The sequence below is a fragment of the Podarcis erhardii genome (genome assembly GCF_964252035.2).
Source record: "Podarcis erhardii genome assembly, chromosome: 2".
Classification (NCBI taxonomy): Eukaryota; Metazoa; Chordata; class Lepidosauria; order Squamata; family Lacertidae; genus Podarcis; species Podarcis erhardii.
In genome coordinates this window covers 108,786,808-108,806,437 of record NC_138498.1, presented here as the reverse complement: position 1 = coordinate 108,806,437, position 19,630 = coordinate 108,786,808, and the positions used below count along the sequence as shown (strand labels likewise).

At 46.5% G+C, this 19,630-nt stretch overlaps 1 protein-coding gene and 1 long non-coding RNA gene across 2 annotated transcripts in view; both read left to right on the top strand.

Moving 5' to 3' along the window:
• The window catches only part of LOC309337470, a 119,810-nt gene that overhangs the window by 14,224 nt on the left and 85,956 nt on the right, over positions 1-19,630 (top strand). The window lies entirely within an intron of this gene.
• LOC309336991 (antigen-presenting glycoprotein CD1d-like) overlaps positions 1-19,630 on the top strand; it is a 21,680-nt gene extending 2,050 nt beyond the window's left edge. The window contains exons 2-6 of the mRNA XM_081853585.1: positions 7,549-7,827; positions 9,404-9,685; positions 11,735-12,016; positions 14,035-14,140; positions 18,745-19,630. Of these exons, the coding sequence (XP_081709711.1) occupies positions 7,549-7,827; positions 9,404-9,685; positions 11,735-12,016; positions 14,035-14,140; positions 18,745-18,796 (1,001 nt within the window). The 3' untranslated portion in view covers positions 18,797-19,630. The remainder of the gene's footprint in view (positions 1-7,548; positions 7,828-9,403; positions 9,686-11,734; positions 12,017-14,034; positions 14,141-18,744) is intronic.

Genomic DNA, 19,630 nt, shown 5'->3' with positions numbered 1-19,630 from the left:
AAAACGAGTAGGGCTGTCTTTCCAGTAGGGCCAACTCCTGCGGCAGATACTGGGTTGGCAGCAGTGGCAGACCCACAGCTGCCCAAGGCTGGTTCATTCGGGCAAATGGGGCAATGCCCCCACCAACCTCGGCCAGCCAATCAGCCACCTCCTGCCTGCCTCGGGGCACTGGGGTCAGCAGGGACGTCTTTAGCAGATGTGGCACCGGGGTGCAGATATCCATGCAGTGTCCCCAAATTACCACGGATAGTGATGGGGAGGCCGTAGCTACACACTGCCAGCCATTCAGGGGGGCACAACTCTCCCCCATGCCACTGTGGGAGAGTGATCCTTGCAGAGCCTTGGGAGGGAAGCTGTGTGCCTGCCAGCCATATACAGTGGTGCCTCAGGTTACAGATGCTTCAGGTTACAGACTCTGCTAACCCAGAAATAATACCTCGGGTTAAGAACTTTGCTTCAGGATGAGAACAGATATCGTGCTTCGGCGGCGTGGCAGCAGCAGGAGGCCCCATTAGCTAAAGTGGTGCTTCAGGTTAAGAACAGTTTCAGGTTAAGAAGGGACCTCCGGAACGAATTAAGTACTTAACCCGAGGTACCACTGTAGTTGGTGGGGCGCAGCTGGCAGGTTTGCAGGGAAAGGGGAGGCCGCCGGCAAAGCCACACAGCTCCCCCACTCGCTGGGGCGCCCCTGAGAGGCCGGCGCCCTGGCACCACGCACCACTAAGCCCTGTGGGAAAGACGGCTCTGAGGGTCAGCTTCCTCTTCTGCAGCCACAGTGTTGCCTTCATGGGACTCAAAGGAGGATGTGGGGGAAACTGAAACTAGTTGGTTTCGCTTGTCATTGGATTTTCTCCAAACCATAGAGGAACAGGAAATTCTTTCAGGGTCCTTGTATTTTTGAACTAATCTAAATGTAAGTTCATGAAATTTGGGGGAAATAAAAATTTATATTAATGAGCCCCCCCAAAAAAATCCAAAGTAGAGTTGGAAGGGACACCATGGGTCATCTAGTCCAGTGTTCCCCAACCTTGGGCCTCCAGCTGTTTTTGGATTACAACTCCCATCATCCCTCACTAGCAAGACCAGTGGTCAAGGATGATGGGAATTGTAGTCCAAAAACAGCTGGAGGCCCAAGGTTGGGGAACACTGATCTAGTCCAACCCTCTGCAATGCAGGAATCTCAGCTAAAGCTTCCACTACAGATGGCCACCCAACCTCTGCTTAAAAAACCTTCAAGGAAAGGAGAATCCACAACCTCCCAAGGGCGACCGTTCCACTGTCAAACAGGTTTTACTGTCAGAACGTTCTTTCTGATGTTTCGTCGGAATCTCCTTTCTTGTAACTTGAAGCCATTGGTTCGAGTCCTACCCTCCAGAGCACGGGTGGCTTTTCATGTGTGGTCTCTGGCTTCGAGAAAGCATCATGCAAAGGAGACTTATCTAGAATGTGAAGCGTGATGTTGAGTAGAGATGTGAAAACCCAGGGGGAGGGGGGGAGAACCTGGGAAAACTGGGGTGACAGTGACACAATTTACCTAAATAAATAAAATATGGGTCTTTGTCAGAACATAAGAAGGGCCCTGCTGGATCAGACCAATGGCCCATCTTGTCCAGTATCCTGTTCTTCTCACAGTGGCCGGCTGGACGCCTGGGGAAACCTGCAAGCGGGACCTGAGCACAAGTTCGAATCCCCACGACGGGGTGAGCTCCCGTTGCTCCGTTGTAGCTCCTGCCAACCTAGCAGTTTGAAAGCACGCCAGGGCAAGTAGATAAATAGGTACCACTCCAGCAGGAAGGTAAATGGCATTTCCATGCGCTCTGGCTTCCATCACAGTGTCCTGATGCGCCAGAAGTGGTTTAGTCCTGCTGGCCACATGACCCGGAAAGCTGTCTGTGGACAAAAGCCGAGTCCCTTGGCCTGAAAGTAAGATGAGCAACCACATGGTGGCCTTTGACTGGACTTAACTGTCCAGGGGCCCTTGACCTTTACCTACCCTCCAAAAATTTGCCCAATCCCCTTTTAAAGCCATCTAAGTTGATGACCGGGACGTGGGTGGTGCTGTGGTCTAAACCACAGAGCCTAGGACTTGCCGATCAGAAGGTCAGCGGTTCGAATTCCCGTGACAAGGTGAGCTCCCATTGCTCAGTCCCTGCTCCTGCCCACCTAGCAGTTCGAAAGCATGTCAAAAGTGCATGTAGATAAATAGGTACCACTCCGGCAGGAAGGTAAATGTCTTTTCTGTGCGCTGCTCTGGTTCGCCAGAAGCGGCTTAGTCATGCTGGCCACATGACCCGGAAGCTGTCTGCGGACAAACGCCAGCTCCCTTGGCCTATAGAGCGAGATGAGCGCCGCAACCCCAGAGTCGGCCACGACTGGACCTAACAGTCAGGGTACCTTTACCTTTTAAGTTGACGACCATCGCTGCTCCCTGTGGGAACAAGTTTTGCATCTTCATTATGTGGTGCATGAAGTTTTGGGGTTTTTTTATCAGTGCTGAATCTTCCAGTATTTGGCTTTGCTGAGTGTCCATGAGCTGCAGTGTTATGAAAGAGGGAGAAAATGTTTTTTCCTCCATCCCCTTTTGTCCAAGCTTATCAACTTTTATCAGGTCTCATCTTGGTCACCTTTTCTCTAAACATAAAAAAAGTTCCAAAGTCTGCAGGCTTTCCTCACAGGGGTAACGGCTCCTTACCTTCATCCCTTTTGCTTGCCCTTTTCTGAACCTTTTCCCACTCCACAATACCCTTTTTGAGGTGAGCTGACCCGAATATTCCTAAATATGGCCACAACGTAAGATTTCTGTAATGGCTTTAGGATACTGGCAGTTTTCTTTTCAATTCCTTTCTTCATGATCCCTAGCATGGAATTTACCTTGTTCACAGGCACAGCAACATCTCCATCAAGATGAACCCAAGGCCTTGTTCCTGTTAATTTCCTGGCTGTTCAGACCCCATGAGCATATATGTAAAGTTACGTATTTTCACTCTGACGTACCTCACTTTAACACTTGTTTACAACGAATGGCATTTGCCGTTTTCCCACCCATTCACTCAGGAGGAGAGAGCCTTTTGGAGTTCTTCAGAATTTCTTTTTGTTCTAACAACCCTGAGCAAGTTCATTACAGTGGTACCTCGGGTTAAGAACTTAATTCGTTCTGGAGGTCCGTTCTTAACCTGAAACTGTTCTTAACCTGAGGTACCACTTTAGCTAATGGGGCCTCCTGCTGCCGCCGCCGCCGCCGCACAATTTCTGTTCTCATCCTGAAGCAAAGTTCTTAACCCGAGGTACTATTTCTGGGTTAGCGGAGTCTGTATCCTGAAGCGTCTGTAATCCAAGGTACCACTGTATTATAAACCACAAACCTTGTGCCACAAGGAAATGATTATAGTCTTTTTAAGGTTCCGCAGTACTGTCAGTCTTTTGAAAAGCAGCATTCTCAATTCTGGGTTGTGCTGACAACTTTTAAAGCATATTCTGCAGCTGCCTATCTAGAAACAGTTTCATGTGGTTAGCAGGTGCTAAACATTTTGCTCCGTGCCAGGGAGATGTTTCACTTGGTGACATCTGTAGAGAATAGATATTTTGGCATCACAGACCACTGTTCAATGGAAAGTAATGGGCTGGTCTCTCTGTCAACTCAGCAAAGGGAGACAAATCACTATTATTCCATCTACAGAGGTGTTATAGGAGGGGTTCCATCTTAACTCCCGCACTTCTGCAAGTTGCACTAAAACGAAACCGTTACTGTGGTTAATGTGGCAGTAAATGGTGGCTGGTACCAAAAGCAGGTGTGGTAGTTCACAGGGTTTGCAGATAAACAAGGTCTAAATAAACTTCATGCAGCACATCTCTTTAACACACGGGTGCAAGAATTTTAAACTCTATCAAAATACAGTCTCTAGCTGATAGCCAATGTGCAATAATAGCCAGATAACCTATCACCTGTTTGCTAATAGCCTGGAGTTTCCCCCCTCCAAACTTGTTTAGAGTATAGAATGTTGATCATCGTTTTGTTCATTTCTAGGGAATCTAGTTCTCTCCTTTTTTAGTTCTATAAGTTTAGGAGTTTTATAGATTCTGTTTGTTTGTAGCGTGATGAGAGGGCCATGGTGTCTTGTTCTATTTTGCTAACTTTTGAGGAAGTTTGTTTTTTAAGGGATGTTTTCTCTTTTATGCAAGCTCCTCTAGTGACCACTTTCATTGCATCCCATAGGAGGGGAGTTGTTATATTGTCTATATTGTTTTCCTTGAAATAGTTTTGGAGAGTTTTTGTGAGACTCTCTCTAATTTGTTTATTTGTGGTTAGGATGGGACTGAAGGAACATGATGGGGTGGTTTGCGTTCTCTCTCCTATTTTAAGGGTAAGTTCTACTGGGGCGTGATCTGTGATTTTAATGTTACCTTTCTTGCTTTTAAAACATTTCCATGCACACACGCAGTGCATTATCTCATCGGAGTGGGACGTGGTTGCCTCTGGAAATAGGAAGGGCAGGGAAGGACGTACTGGGCTGTGTGTAGTCTTCAGCAGCACCCAGGACCTGGTGCAAGATGTAAGTGTTGTTGAGCCAGTTGGGAAAAGTTACGGTAGCGTTATTAAATTAAATTTACATGTCAATGGCCAATTGCCAAGAACGCAGTCACATTTGATTTAAAAACAGGAAACGTCGCCAAAATGATGTGGTTGCATTTCAGCTTCCTTTTTACCAGTCAGGAAGGTTAAATCACTCTCAAATGCTTGGGTATTTTTTGTTTTTGTTTTTAAACCCAATATTAGAAGCTGAGGAGCCACCAAATTCTAATTGTATTACAATAAAAGAAGCAATAAAAGACAGTTTAAAAAATATACGATGATTTTATGTAGACATGCATTGGACCACCTGAATGAAGCTCATGGATCACTGTTGGTCTGTGGACCACAGTATGGGAACCCCTGATCTAGATGATAGGCAATTTCCAATGTTAGTCATATTCAGAATAGAGCCATTGCTTTAAGTCAGTTGGTTTCAGTGGGTCTTGGAGTAAGATTAAAATTGGTGTCACCCAAAGGTGTTGACAAATGGTTGCAGTCCCATGTTTGCTGTGTTGGGCCTTTTCGTATCTGATATTTGCTGGGGATTTCAGTGAGAATATACAGTTGCAGCACTGGTCTGTCTAGCATGGAATATAGGAATGCAGGAGCAGAGCAGGCAAGCAAAGCACTGTTTTAGTGCTCCTGTGCTTGTAATTTAAAGCTTCCTGTTTTCAGGTCCTGTCTGCTGTACCGCTTGCTGTTGTTAGTAGCTGGTGTTGTTGTTATTATTATTATTGTTTATACTCAACGCTTCAAAGGAGCTCAGGGGGGCAAACACCAAGCAATAAAATAATAAAACATCTTTTAAAAAAATCCCATGCAGACTGGGCATAAAAGGCTTGATGGAAGAGGAAGGTCTTCCTTGAGTTCCAAAAAGACAGCAGAAGTGATGTTTGTTTAGTGATGCTAAACGGCCTCAGCCCAGAATACCTGAAGGAGCGTCTCCACCCCCATCATTCAGCCCAGACCCTGAGGTCTAGCTCCGAGGGCCTTCTGGCGGTTCCCTCATTGCAAAAAGTAAGAGTGGCTGGGGAAACCCAGCCAGATGCTTGGGGTATAAATAATAACACCATCACCATCACCAAGCATTATTATTATGCTTGTCTTGAATGGGGAATTTCAATCCAAATTCATTCTTTCATGGGGTGGGGGAGGCTATGCAGGCTTTCCTCTTATCCCACCCCCCTTTTTCAATAACAAAATAATGCTATTTTGCTATTAAATGAAAATGAAAAAATAATGCAAGGCAATTGTTAATCAAAGTTCTGCCTTCTTGGGAACAGAAGCTACCATTGGAGCCATTAGAGAAAGCTATTCAATGGGATAAGCACAAGGGCTATTCATTAATCCCGTAACCATGACCCACCAGGAGAAATAATAATAATAATAATAATAATAATAATAACAACAACAACAACAACAACAACAACAACAACAACAGTTGTTGTTGTTGTTGTTGTTGTTGTTGTTGTTGTTTATACCCCGCCCATCTAGCTGAGTTTCCCCAGCCACTCTGGGCGGCTCCCAATCAAATGTTAAAAACAGTACAGCATTAAATATTAAAAACTTCCCTAAACAGGGCTGCCTTCAGACGTCTTTTAAAGATAGGATAGCTGTTTATTTCCTTCACATCTGAAGGGAGGGCGTTCCACAGGGTGGGCGCCACTACCGAGAAGGCCCTCTGCCTAGTTCCCTGTAACCTCACTTCTTGCAGTGAGGGAAATGCTCGGCGCTGGACATCAGTGTCAGGGCAGGTGGAGATGCTCCTTCAGGTATACAGGCCCGAAGCCCTTTAGGGCTTTCAAGGTCAGCAGCAACACTTTGAATTGGGCTCGGAAACGTAGGCAGAACCTGCAAACAGGAAGCTTTTTATTAACAGTACACAGGAAGGTTGATGGGTAAGGTTTATTTATGAGCAGTGGCTATGGAAGATGGACTTGCCTTCTTGTGATTATACGTAAGAAAGAAATGGTGACAGCCGGTGGGAGGCTTTTTAGGGTTGCAAACACCAGTGTGGCTTGGCCGAGCTGTGGAGCAACTTTACCAACACGAGAGTGGCTGTGGCTGATCTGGTGGGGTGTGTGTGTACAGCAGGGCAGTGACTGTGTGGACACAGTGGGAGGAGTGCAGTATTTGCATCTGCCCCTCCTCACCCTTGCCACCCACCTGCCCTGCCCAGATTAGCTGCAGAGACGCAGATGTTGGAGGGATAGCTCTGCCCCACCTGCTGTGTCTGGCGGGGGACTTTCCTGGTCATTCTCCTAAGTGGGACCCCCCCCCCCCGGCTGTCTTCCCCTGATGCAATCACCAGCTGAAATGTTCTCCTCAACTATTAACATTAAATGCAGAGGAGCCCTGCCCCTCCGGAGCAATTGGCCACCTGATTTCTTTCTTCTACGTCAAGCTGCTGTGAAGGGTGCAGGAGTGGGACCTAGATGTTTCCTCTTGCCTATTATTCATAGACAGGACGTGGGTGTTGCTGTGGGTTAAACCACAGAGCCTAGGACTTGCTGATCAGAAGGTTGGCGGTTCGAATCCCCATGACGGGGTGAGCTCCCATTGCTCAGTCCCAGCTCCTGCCAACTTAGCAGTTTGAAAGCACGTCAAAGTGCAAGTAGATAAATAGGTACCACTCCAGCGGGAAGGTAAATGGCGTTTCCGTGTGCTGCTCTGGTTCGCCAGAAGCGGCTTAGTCATGCTGGCCACATGACCCGGAAGCTGTACGCCGGCTCCCTCAGCCAATAAAGCGAGATGAGCGCCGCAACCCCAGAGTCGGTCACGACTGGACCTAATGGTCAGGGGTCCCTTTACCTTTTTATTATTCATAGAATCATAAGAGTCATCTGGTCTAACCCCCTGCAATGCAGGGATATGCAGCTGTCCCATACGGGGCTCGAACCCGCGACCTTAGTATCATCAGACCAGGCTCTAACCAACTGAGCCACCCAGCCTTTATTTATCTACTCTTCCCCCACCAGCCTCCCTTCCTCTCCCGGAAACACCCCATGTTCTCCGCCTGCTTCAGACGGTGGTGTTCCACAACGCCAGTGACACTGATATCGAGGGCGCTAGTTTTCTGGGAGACGTGGCGGTCGTTTCGTTGGATACCCACACCTGGAAGTTCAGGTTCCTCCAGCCTTGGGGCGTAAGCGGCCTCACGCCTCAAGAGTGGGACCTTCTGCTGAAGATTATCAAAGGCTACTTCCTAGGCTTCGTACAAACCATCAACAAAATGGTCGTGTTTCTTAAAGGCAACTGTAAGTATCGCCACTGGTTCTGTTCTTCTAGAAGTGCTATGTCTCCTTGGTGGAGAGATAATCTAAATCAGGGGTAGGCAACCGAAGGCCCGGAGGCCGGATGCGGCCCAATCGCCTTCTAAATCTGGCCTGCGGGCAGTCCAGAAATCAGCGTGTTTTTACATGAGTAGAATGTGTCCTTTTATGTAAAATGCATCCCTGGGTTATTTGCGGGGCACAGGAATTCATTCATTTTTTTAAAAAAAAATTTATAGTCCGGCCCACCACATGGTCTGAGGGACAGTGGACCGGCCCACGGCTGAAAAAGGTTGCTGACCCCTGATCTAAATGGCTTGGGCCCCTCAACCTCTACTGGGCTTTGTTTGACAAGAGATTCCTCTGTTATCTGATTTCCCCCCAACCCCATATTCTCAGGTATGGTCCTGCTCTCTGTGTGTATAGAGTTGCATTGTGGGTATTTCTAGGTCAGGGACTGGGCAGAGCAGGAATGGTGGAGGCCACCTCCCCAGCCTGACCCTTCCAGAGAAGCAAACAGTTCAGAATCACAACAGGGGGTTGAGGAAGATCACAGCTCAGAGGCAGATGAGGGGAAAAGTGGGAAATAATGGGAGAGGAGGAAGAGGAAGAATCGCCAGGGGGGAGACAGCTGACGGACACAGTGTCTTTAGAAAGCATTCCAGAGCCCAGCGAACCTTGAAAGTAGGAGAGCGAAGAGCTCAAAGGCAGAGGGCACTTCTCAGCACCTATAGCGATGACTCACTGGGGACAACGCCATTGCCCCAAGAGGCTGCATTCCCAAGCCTCTCTCTGTGAATATTGAATAAAAAGCAGCTGGTAGGGCCTTTTCCTGTCTTATCCGTTCCTGTCAATCTGCCATGGGGGTTGGTTGCTCTGCCGCCTGACAGTGTATCATGGGCTCCTGGTCTGTTGCAGGATTTGGAACCCGGTGCCCTCAAGACGCTTTGGACTACAACTCCCATCAGCCTGAGGGAACACAGATTTGTTTAATTTTTTAAAAAAACCATCCAAGTTGGTGGTCATCACTCCATTTTGTGGGAGCCAACTCCATAATTTAATAATACACTATGTGGAATTTATGGGAATTGGGGGGGGGGTAGAGAGGGCAAGGGGCTTGCAGGGTGACCCCAACCCCTGCAAATGTGGGGGTTAAATTCATGGGAGTTGGGAGTGCAGTAACATTGGGATAACTGAGAGCTCCCACCAACCCTGCCTTAGAGGCTCAACCATTTCTGTACATCTTTAGCAGAAGCTCCCACCCGACCTAGTATACCCGTCTTTTGGGAGCAGGGAATAATTTGCGGTGGGAAGCCTCCAGATCCTAAGCCGGAAGATCTTTCAGCTGATGTAACATATCAGAATAAGAAGCAAGGTTTTGTTCATTTTACTTCAAAATATTTATATACCACTGGATTGGGGGCTTTGGGCGGGGGGGAAACCCTCGTACAATAAAATAACATAAAAAATAAAAGCTGCAGAGAAAGGTCCTGTCTCTTTACCTTCTAAGGACTCCCCTCCCATTTCTTTTATACCCCCAATAACTCATTTCAACACCCAGATCCTTTCGTTGTGCAGTCCTTGATCTTTTGTGAGTCCACGTCCAACGGCACGACGAGGGGCTTCTACGACGCTGCCTTAGAAGGGGAATCCATTGTCACCTTCAGTGCAGACAACGGCAGCTGGGTTGCTCTGCAGGAGAATGCGATGGCTGACTATGTTCAACAGATCCTGAACGGTGACAAGGGCACAGTTGCAACTCTACAGATCCTTCTGCTGGGCCAGTGCATCAGAGCTCACAACACCTTCCTTGAGACCGGAAAGGAGGCTGTGCAGAGGCAGGGTGAGATTGGAAACTAGGAATTTATTTACTTCCTTTTTCTTTTTACTCCAAGCAACAAAGGGCAGCACACGTTCTACCCCCCGAGATAAATGAGGAAAAACTCACAGGCGCTACTCTTCCCAATTGCACAGACTGGAAGCTTCCCACTCTTGGGCTAATAATCCACTTTCAAGGGGCTCTGTGGTTTTGAGCAAGAACTCCTGCAATTGGTCCTGCTGCTCATGCATATTTGATCTGAGTTAAACTTTGGCCCTTAGATCATGTCACAGCAGAAGGATGTGTCAGAAGTGGGATTTAAATCCACGCCCCCATTCAGAGACCAGAACACCCAAGAGGTGGGAAGGAATCAACCTTGAGTCTGGTGCCTTAGACCACTTGGCCATCCTGACGGGCAAGGACACCAGTGGCGCTGTGGTCTAAACCCTCTTGGACTTGCCGATTGGAAGGTCGGGGGTTCGAATCCCCGCAATGGAGTGAGCTTCTGTTGCTCTGTCCCAGCTCCTGCCAACCTAGCAGTTCGAAAGCACACCAGTGCAAATAGATAAATAGGTACCGCCGCAGCGGGAATGTAAACAGTGTTTCTATGCGCTCTGGCTTCTGTCACGGTAACCCATTGTGCCAGAAGCGGTTTAGTCTTGCTGGCCACGTGACCCGGAAAGCTATCTGTGGACAAACACCGGAAAGCGAGATGCGCGCCACAACGCCACAGTCGTCTTTGACTGGACTTAACCGTCCAGGGGTCCTTGACCTCACCTTTTACCTTTACAGCAGAAGCTAGAGCAGGGCTACTTCAGTTACCTTGATAAGGTCCTAAAACAAATGTGGGGAAACATGTGGCGCTCCTGACGTTCCTGAACTACATCTCGCACCGCCACTTGCCATTGTTATGCTAGCTGGGGTTGATGGGAATTGTAGTTCAGGAAAACAGGCCCCAAGGTTCCCCACTCCTCTTCTGAAGCCTGTAAGCTAATAGTTGGAACTAGTTCTTTGAAAGAACAATCCCTTCACCATTTGCTATGCTCTGCCTCTACAGTCCGAGGCAGTAATGCTGTGACTCTTGAATCCCAGTTGCTGCAAGCCACAGACCAGGCAGGTGGAAAGCACTATTGTGCTCAAATCCTGCTTTCGGGTTACCCCACAGGCATCTGGTTGGCCACTGGAAAGCACTATTGTGCTCAAATCCTGCTTTCGGGTTACCCCACAGGCATCTGGTTGGCCACTGAGAACAGGATACAGGGCTAATCCTGCGGGCTGTTCTTGTTTGGAGAAACAGGAAGAGAGACTGCCACCTTACCTGTTCTTGACCACACACACATACATTTGGTTTAACAGGTATTAAATGTGTTGCACATCCTGCCTCAAATGACCCCAAATGTAACGACACATAAAAAGCATAACCTCCTACACAGCTGAGTCTACTTGCGACTCTTCTGTACACAAGACAGGGAGGTAACTGCATACAGCAATCTCAAATGGGTGCCGCATATTGGAGATTCATTCCCCATGTCTGCAGTCATTGGATTGTTGTCTTTCCCATGACGGTGTATGTTTTCATTCCACAGTGTGGGAAGTGACGGAGACAGGATGTTTGTGTTACTGTGTTCCGTGAAGTGGGACTATTGTCCTTTGTTCTCTCTCTTTGCTGTCTGATGCTAGAGAGAGAGGGAGCCACGTTGCAGTGCTCCGTGTGTGTTTATATGTAAATAAAGTAGATTAGCCAAAATGCTGAGTTGCTGAGGTCTGTTACGCAAGCTGCGAAGACTAGGAGGATCCCTGAGTGTGCTGATGTCTCCAAGGCATCGGTCGCTGTGATGTTCGAGGAGAAGAAAGTTTTTGAAGCTCCCGAACGATCGACCAGGAGGGAGAGAACATGCCAGTTGGGCATGTGTCTCTACCAGGGTCTTACTTGAGAGTAGGACAACTCCTGACACCGCACACCCAGTGCTTGTGCAAATCATCTCAGAGTCTGGGAGGCTCGGGCCAGAGCATGGCGTGATATGGCTTTGTAAGCTTATGTAACTCATGTTCTGAACTGTTCTGCTCTCTCAGTGTTGCCAGACTATGAGGTCTTCACCCACAAAACCCCGCCAGCCCCCGACTCTTTGCTGCTGGTTTGCCGAGTCATCGGATTCTACCCACAACCCATCAACGTCTCCTGGCTGCAGGATGGGAAAGAGCTGCCCAGCTCAGACTTCAACTCCACCGAGATCCTGCCTAACCACGACCTGACTTACCAGATCAGGAGTACTCTGGTTATTAAGTCAGCGGATGAGCACAGTTACTCTTGCAGGGTGCAGCACATCAGCCTGGGGGTGAAAATCATCCCTTGGGGTAGGTACTTTGGGTACAGAAAAATATTGCACGTCTCTATTAGGAAGAAGGTGGCACGCATTAGCTACTGCTTTATCTTTGAATTCCAAGGGATGGCAGCGATAATTCCCACACCCCACTGTTGTAAACAAAAATTGCCCTTTTCCCTTATGGTTATCCAAGAGCCCCTATAGAGTCCTTACATAGGTTCCCTATTGGTAGGAGAGAATAACAGAGGCCAACCAGAGAATATTGAGAAGCAAAGCAGCTAGTAAGCCTGATCTTTATTAAAGCTGTTGCAACAGGGTGCTCCCCTCACACGCAGGAGAGAGGAGGAACTCAAAAAAATGGCATGCAAGGCCTTATAAAGACTTTTGAAATTGCCACCCTGCAGATCAAGATCACCTCCAGAAACATCATACATACATCACAGAAGGAGTGTAACCTAAGACCACCCCTCAGATACATCATACCTACATCACAGAAAAGCCGGTCTAAAACAGAAATTTTGAATGTTGTTTTTCTCCTGTCGTTTATCTCCTGTCTGGCAGGTTACTTGATTGGATTTCCTGGAGAGCCTGGCTAGTCTTTTGTAATGATAAATACTTAGTTCCTGGGCCAGGTCACAGGCTCACACCCCATTCATATCTTAAATGTGCCCTTAAGACAGGATTTGTGAGGAAAGAGACAATGGGAGGTTTCCCACTTTGACCTTGCAGAGAAAACAATTTACTCAGTTTAGGAATCAAAATGGTTCCAGGTCGGTCTTCCTGTGCTGATCTATGTATGTGCTTGGTTGGTACACTTATGAACATTACCATATATCTAAGACCATCAAATTCCTATCACAATATCCCCTTACTGGTCTTTATTCTGCTAAAATTGTTTCTGGGGTTAGCTGGAACTTCACCACAAATGAGAAGTTATTTTGAAAGAAAAAGAACAGTTCCTATCTTGCTTACTGAGCCAACTTGTTTACTGAGCCAGCCTGCAAAGATTACAGTATCTCGAGCCTTTCAGTGGGCAGACAATTGCAGAAACCTCGCCTTTTTTGTTGACTCTTGAACCTCGCGGGGACGATTATGAAATATGAAGCGCTATTTCTGCTGTTTGGTTACATAACATGATTGGTTACTGCATGCACTTCATAGATATTTTCAGCTCTCCCCAGCAGCAACTTTAACCAATCAAAGTGAAGTTTTCACCACAGTTGGGATTTGTGGTTGGAGAGAGGCTTAGTACATACATATCATTTATTTACATATTTTAGTTCATGCAATGCATGCACCGCTTGATTGTCAACAAACAAAGAAAGAAACCCTACCTCTCAAAGTGGAGGGCAACTGCCATTGACTTGTGACGCAAGCTGGAGACCTGGAACAATAAAGTATTCACTTGCTGGTGGAAGGATAGCAAAGAGGTAGCTTCTCTAGGGAGGGAGTTCCAAAGTCTAGGAGCTGCCGCCGAGAAGGCCCTTTCCCGTGTCCCCACCAAATGTGGCCCTAAGATTTGCCGGCCTTAGAGAAGGGCCGCCCCCAGAGATCGCAGAAGCTAAGCAAGTTCATATGGAAGAATAAGGTCTTTCAGCCCTGGTTCAACAGTCTGGCTGCAGCTTGATGGGCCAGTTGGAAGTTTTAGGGCACTTTTCAAGGGATAGTAATCCAGACAGGATGTAACTAAGCAGAGGTCAAAGCTACATCCACCAGACCTGTGTCAACGAAAGTATCCCAAGTGGTTTTCTCAGCAAATTGTCCACAGCAGGCAACCAAGTAGTCTGAATTCTCCTCACGTGGGCCAGCGTGGAGAAGACCCCTGGCCACTCAAAACAGCCTTGCTGAACAGCTCCTCACATTGACACTCTGTAGGCAGAGAAAAAGTATTTTCGTTCGTTGCCCTCGCTGCCACAGACTAGGTATTCAACACTAGACTGTGTTCAGTTCGACTCAGCTTGGTTGTAGGGTGCAGACATCGGAGTGACTTGTTGTGGGTCTCCTCTCTCTCTAATCCTGTCGCCTTTTCTTGTCTTCCATGTTCTCCAGAAGACAGAGGAAACAAGGCTGCGCTAATAATAGGGATTTCCGTTGCTTTAATAGCTGTAGTCGCAATTGTGGCAGGTGTAGTAATTTGCCGGCAGAGGAGACGTAGGTAAGTTTTCCTCTATTTTTTTTTTTTTAATAATATTTATTAGAAATTTCCAATTACAAAAAAAATAAAAAGAACAAAACATCCCAATTTAAAATCTTATTTTCAGTAACATCTTTCCAGGACTTCCCCTCCCCTCCCCCTCATGTATTCCAATTCTTACAAATGAATTCAGCAAATTCTTATCCCAGATTTTGAACTTATTATCATTAGCCCAGTTTTAAAAATATTTTCCCATCCCCTAAAATCGACCTGTTCCCTTCCGCGCGTTCCCTCCTTTAATATACAATACAGATTAAAATAATCAAATATGATTAATTAAAATAAAATTGTAAAATATAATTAAGATAATCAAATATAATTTTACACCCTTTGGATTCCAAATTTCCCTCCCCCCTTTCCCGGTTGCGTTCCCAATGTTCATCAACGTCTGATGTCTTCCTGGAGCTCCCACATCTATCTAGGCCATAGTCCTTTACCAGTCATCTTTAATTTCGAATGTCCAATCTTGGAAGGAGTCTATCTCAAAAAGGCCCATTTCTTCCATCCAGATTTTTATATTTAGGAGAATTTTATTTCTTAGACTTTTCAAATCTGGATGTCCCAAATGTTCCCACTTCCAACTTTATCCAATTCTTGTTGTTCTTGTTGTTCTTGTTAATCCCTCTCCTCCTTTTTTTTTTTTTCCTGCTCTCCTGCACAAATGTTCTAATTCCAAAAGCTTCTAATTCCTCTGCAGAGGCTCTGTTATTCAGGAACAAAACATTATGCCAAGTCCCTTCCATTCTTCAATAGATAAATCTATTGTCTCCTTTAGTGTGTAGACCTCTGTAGACAAAATAGTGTTCCATTCCTGCAGTTTCCCAAGAGATAAAAAGTTCTATTCAAGTTCCAAGCCAACAATACTTGTAATATCCCTCAGCTCCTCTAGGTGGATTGCAATAACTCAGTTCCCTTCCAGATCACGCCCACCAGTCAAAATAACTTGTTATTCCTTGTTTTAAGCAATTTGTATCCAATTTATAACAAATGTAACCGGCAAAGTCCTCGTAACAAAGTTCTCATTTTTGTTCTTCCGCTTTGACAGCTCTTTGACAGCTGTCAAAACCTCTCTTTCTCTTCTCCCGGCGCTCTCACAAATCGCTCCCAGGATTCCGGGGGGGGGGGGGGGTTGCTTTTTAATTCAATTCCACTTTTCTCCTCCAGCTCAGTCTTATAATTTTCCATCGCGAAGTTAATAACCTTGTCAAAATAGGGTTGCGCTCGATCTTAGTTGTCAAATCCTTTACTTTAACTCCTCTACAACGGGGGGGGGGCTGACTTCCTTTTTGCGCCTCCCCCGCTCGCTCCGAATTTAAAAAAAAATTTATCCCCCTTTTTAGTCCAGGTTCCAATTACTCACGGGTTATTCTTTTAAGTCCAAATTTTCAATAGAAGTCAGCGCTCTCCGTCGAATGGCATGCGGCTTCGCTCGGCAGGGGAAGCGGAGGACTCAAAGCACCCCCCCCCCGTCACCCGTTCCGCAGCCTTTAAAAAGGCTCCTTCGCGGGTCGGGGGGGGCGCAAAAGGTGCCAGCTGAGTCACCATGTCCATGGGTTTCAGCGCCCATGGTTTTTGAGGGTCCCCGCGTCGCCGGCGCGGTAGGACCCAGCCCCTGCCGAGCAGGCTCCCTCCGGAGCTCGGAGGGAATCCGCCATTCGGTGATGGCACCAACCCGGAAGTCCCCTCTATTCCCTTTTCAAATGTTTGCGCTTTACAAAGAGTGGGGGCAAGTGGGGGCCATCGCTAGCTTTGTGGCTTTCAGGGGAGATTCGGGGGAGAAAGATTTGCTTTTTGCCTATTGTATGTATGTATGTATGTATGTATGTATGTATGTATGTATGTATTTATTTATTTCATTTATACCCGCACCTTTTCCTCCAAGGAGCCGAAGGTGGCATACATGGTTCTTCCATAGCTGTCAACGTTTCCCTTTTCTTGCGAGGAATCCTATTCGGAATAAGGGAATTTCCCTTAAAAAAGGAAAAACGTTGACAGCTATGGGTTCTTCCCCCTCCTCATTTAATCCCCACAACAACCCTGTGAGGTAGGTTAGACTGAGAGGCAGCGGCTGTGGCCAAGAGTCAATTTTATTTACAACACCTTCACACGCAATTTGTGGTTTTCTCCGAAGCAGCTGGCAGCCATTGTTAGGAAAGAAGACGCTGGCTTTTGGATATAATACTACTACCACTAATAATAATAATAATAATAATAATAATAATAATAATAATAATAATATATTATTTATACCCCGCCTATCTGGGTTTCCCCAGCCACTCTGGGCGGCTTCCAACAGAATATTAAAATACAATAACCTATGGCGCTGTGGGTTAAACCACAGAGCCTAGGACTTGCCGATCAGAAGTTCGGCAGTTGGAATCCCCGTGACAGAGTGAGCTCCCGTCGCTCAGTCCCTGCTCCTGCCCACCTAGCAGTTCGAAAGCACATCAAAGTGCAAGTAGATAAATAGGTACCACTCCGGCAGGAAGGTAAACGGCGTTTCCGTGCGCTGCTCTGGTTCATCAGAAGCACTTAGTCATGCTGGCCACATGACCTGGAAGCTGTACACCAGCTCCCTCGGCCAATAAAGTGAGATGAGCACCGCAACCCCAGAGTCGTCCGTGACTGGACCTAATGGTCAGGGGTCCCTTTACCTTTATTAAACATTAAAAGCTTCCCTAAGCAGGGCTGCCTTCAGGTGTCTTCTAAAAGTCTGGTAGTTGTTTTTCTCTTTGACATCTGGTGGGAGGGCGTTCCACAGGGCGGGTGCCACTACCGAGAAGGCCCTCTGCCTGGTTCCCTGTAACTTGGCTTCTCGCAGCGAGGGGACCGCCAGAAGGCCCTCGGAGCTGGACCTCAGCATCCGGGCAGAATGATGGGGGTGGAGACGCTCCTTCAGGTATACTGCAGAATGGTCCCCCCACCCCCACTCCACTTGCGTTCTTAAGGCAGCAGTCCACAGTCTATATCTACCTTGACATTTCTGATGTGTTTCCCCTCTAACCGGTTGCAATCCGAAGGGAAAAAAATAAGCCACATTTAAGCTGAAGTGTACTACTATTGTGCATGCAAAGATAGCAGCTTCGTGAGCAGGCGTCCTGGGAAGGGTGTGTGTGTGTGTGTGTGTGTGTGTGTGTGGTGCTGAAGGGGCAGGGAAACCAAACAGGAAATCTGCATTGGCAGACATCCCTGCCCTCTGGTGGGAACAGAAAATGCAACTTGAAAAGCGGGGTGGGGGGGTGGGAGGGATGAACTGCATTTCAAACTGTGTTCCATGGAATGCTGAAACAATAGTGTCCTCTAAGTTCTCACATGCCACCGAGATGCCTGGTGGGTAGCTCAAAAGCAGCTACTGAACCACAGCTAAACCCCTACTACCGATGCCCCACTGTGCTCCCTTTGCAGTGTGCAACTACAGCGGCACCTTGGTTCTCAAACTTAATCCGTTCCGGAAGTCCGTTGGAAAACCAAAGTGCTCCAAAACCAAGGCGCGCTTTCCCATAGAAAGTAATGCAAAATGGATTAATCTGTTCCAGACTTTTAAAAACAACCCCTAAAACAGAAATTTAACATGAATTTTACTATCTAACGAGATCATTGATCCATAAAATAAAAGCAAGAAACTATGTACCGCATTCACACAATCAATCAATCTGTAGCTGAACTGGATTCCACAGTCACAAAAACAAAACAAAAAACCGCAAAAAGAAAAGTGCAAAATAAATAGCAAAAATAGACAGACCTCAGCGTAACACTTAAAACGGAAGTGTGGCACTCAAAATGGAGCACGTTCAGTTTCCAGAAAAAGTTTGCAAACTGGAACACTTACTTCCGGGTTTTGCGGTGTTTGGGTTCCAAGTTGTTTAAGTACCAAGGCATTTGAGAACCAAGGTACCACTGTACAGAAGAGTTTTCTCTTTTGCACTCTCAGTTCACACTCGGCAATAGGCCAGTTTAGGAAACTCCCTCTCCATGAACAGACTTTATGCTGCAGGACGTTTCCCAGAATCCTCTGCAACACGCAATGGTTCTTTCACGGAGCAGTCAATGTAGAAAGTTATCTTACGGCAGAAAAAACTTAACAGCAACAACAGGAGGAGCAGCATCCTTGGCGTACAAAGGTCAGCAGAGTGCAAAAGTTGCCTGGCCAAAGAGCGTTTTATCAGATACACGTGGCCAAAATCCTATCCATGTGGATAGGGCCTGCCATAATAATAATAATTTATTATTTATACCCCGCCCATCTGGCTGGGTTTCCCCAGCCACTCTGGGCGGCTTCCAACAAAACACTAAAATAAAATAACCTATTGAACGTTAAAAGCTTCCCTAAACAGGGCTGCCTTCAGATGTCTTCTAAAAGTTTGGTAGTTATTTTTCTCTTTGACATCTGGTGGGAGGGCGGGTGCCACTACCGAGAAGGCCCTCTGCCCGGTTCCCTGTAACTTGGCTTCTCGTAACGAGGGAACCGCCAGAAGGCCCTTGGAGCTGGACCTCAGTGATGTCAGGATAACAGCCTAGTGCTTCTTTCCAGGAAAAAACCACTTAATTTTTTCTTCTCGTTCCAGGAGTTATGAAGACATTCGCTCAGTGGAAGGAACATCACCAGTTGGAAGCTGAGGAAAAAAGAAAACCTCGCAGAACAGCACAGATGCTGTCACTATCTCCTTCAGCATAGAAATGCTTCAGCTATAGAGGTGGCAAACTCTGGAGAAAGACTGCTTGGAGCCTTGGAGGGATATTGGCAGTGATTGGACTCAAACTCCCAGCATCTCCAACCAGTACAGAGGGCACCAGGTTGGCAAAGCCTGGCATAAGGCAGCATCGTGTTTCCAGCATAATTAGTCTTGCTGTAACGGTCAAATTATAACTTAAGGTTATGTGATTTTCAGTTGATTGCCTCAAAGCAGTATATAAATGCTTTAAAATAAGTTGATGAATTTGTGCTCAGTGTGAGGTGCCAACGTTTTGTTACAGGGTTGGTTTAAGACTTTTTTCTTCGCCCAGGAATTTGATGGATTTTGATTCAACCGAGCAGAGGTGGCATGTGAGTATTGCTCTGGGTTGCAGAATCGCCCCATGGTGGAATATAATATTTTATGTATAAGTTTTTAAAACTTGATTGTGAACCACTTAGACTGCCTTATGTCAAGCAGCTAACAAATTAATTAGTAGTAATACTAATACAGTATTTATTTTCTATGAACTAACTAGTCCATGACAGCTTATGCTACCATAGATTTTACGGGTAAGAATTTATCTTATGACATTTTGTTGTTTTGCTGTGGCAGATGCACTTTCCAGAGGGTCGTTTTGCAATTTTTGCTGTAGCTTAGAAGCTTGTGACAAATTTACATTTGACACTGAACAATTCAGATGTATTTTTTTAATAATAATTTTTATTACAATTTTTGTTTTACAATTTCAAATAAACATTTTACTAACTTTGAAATA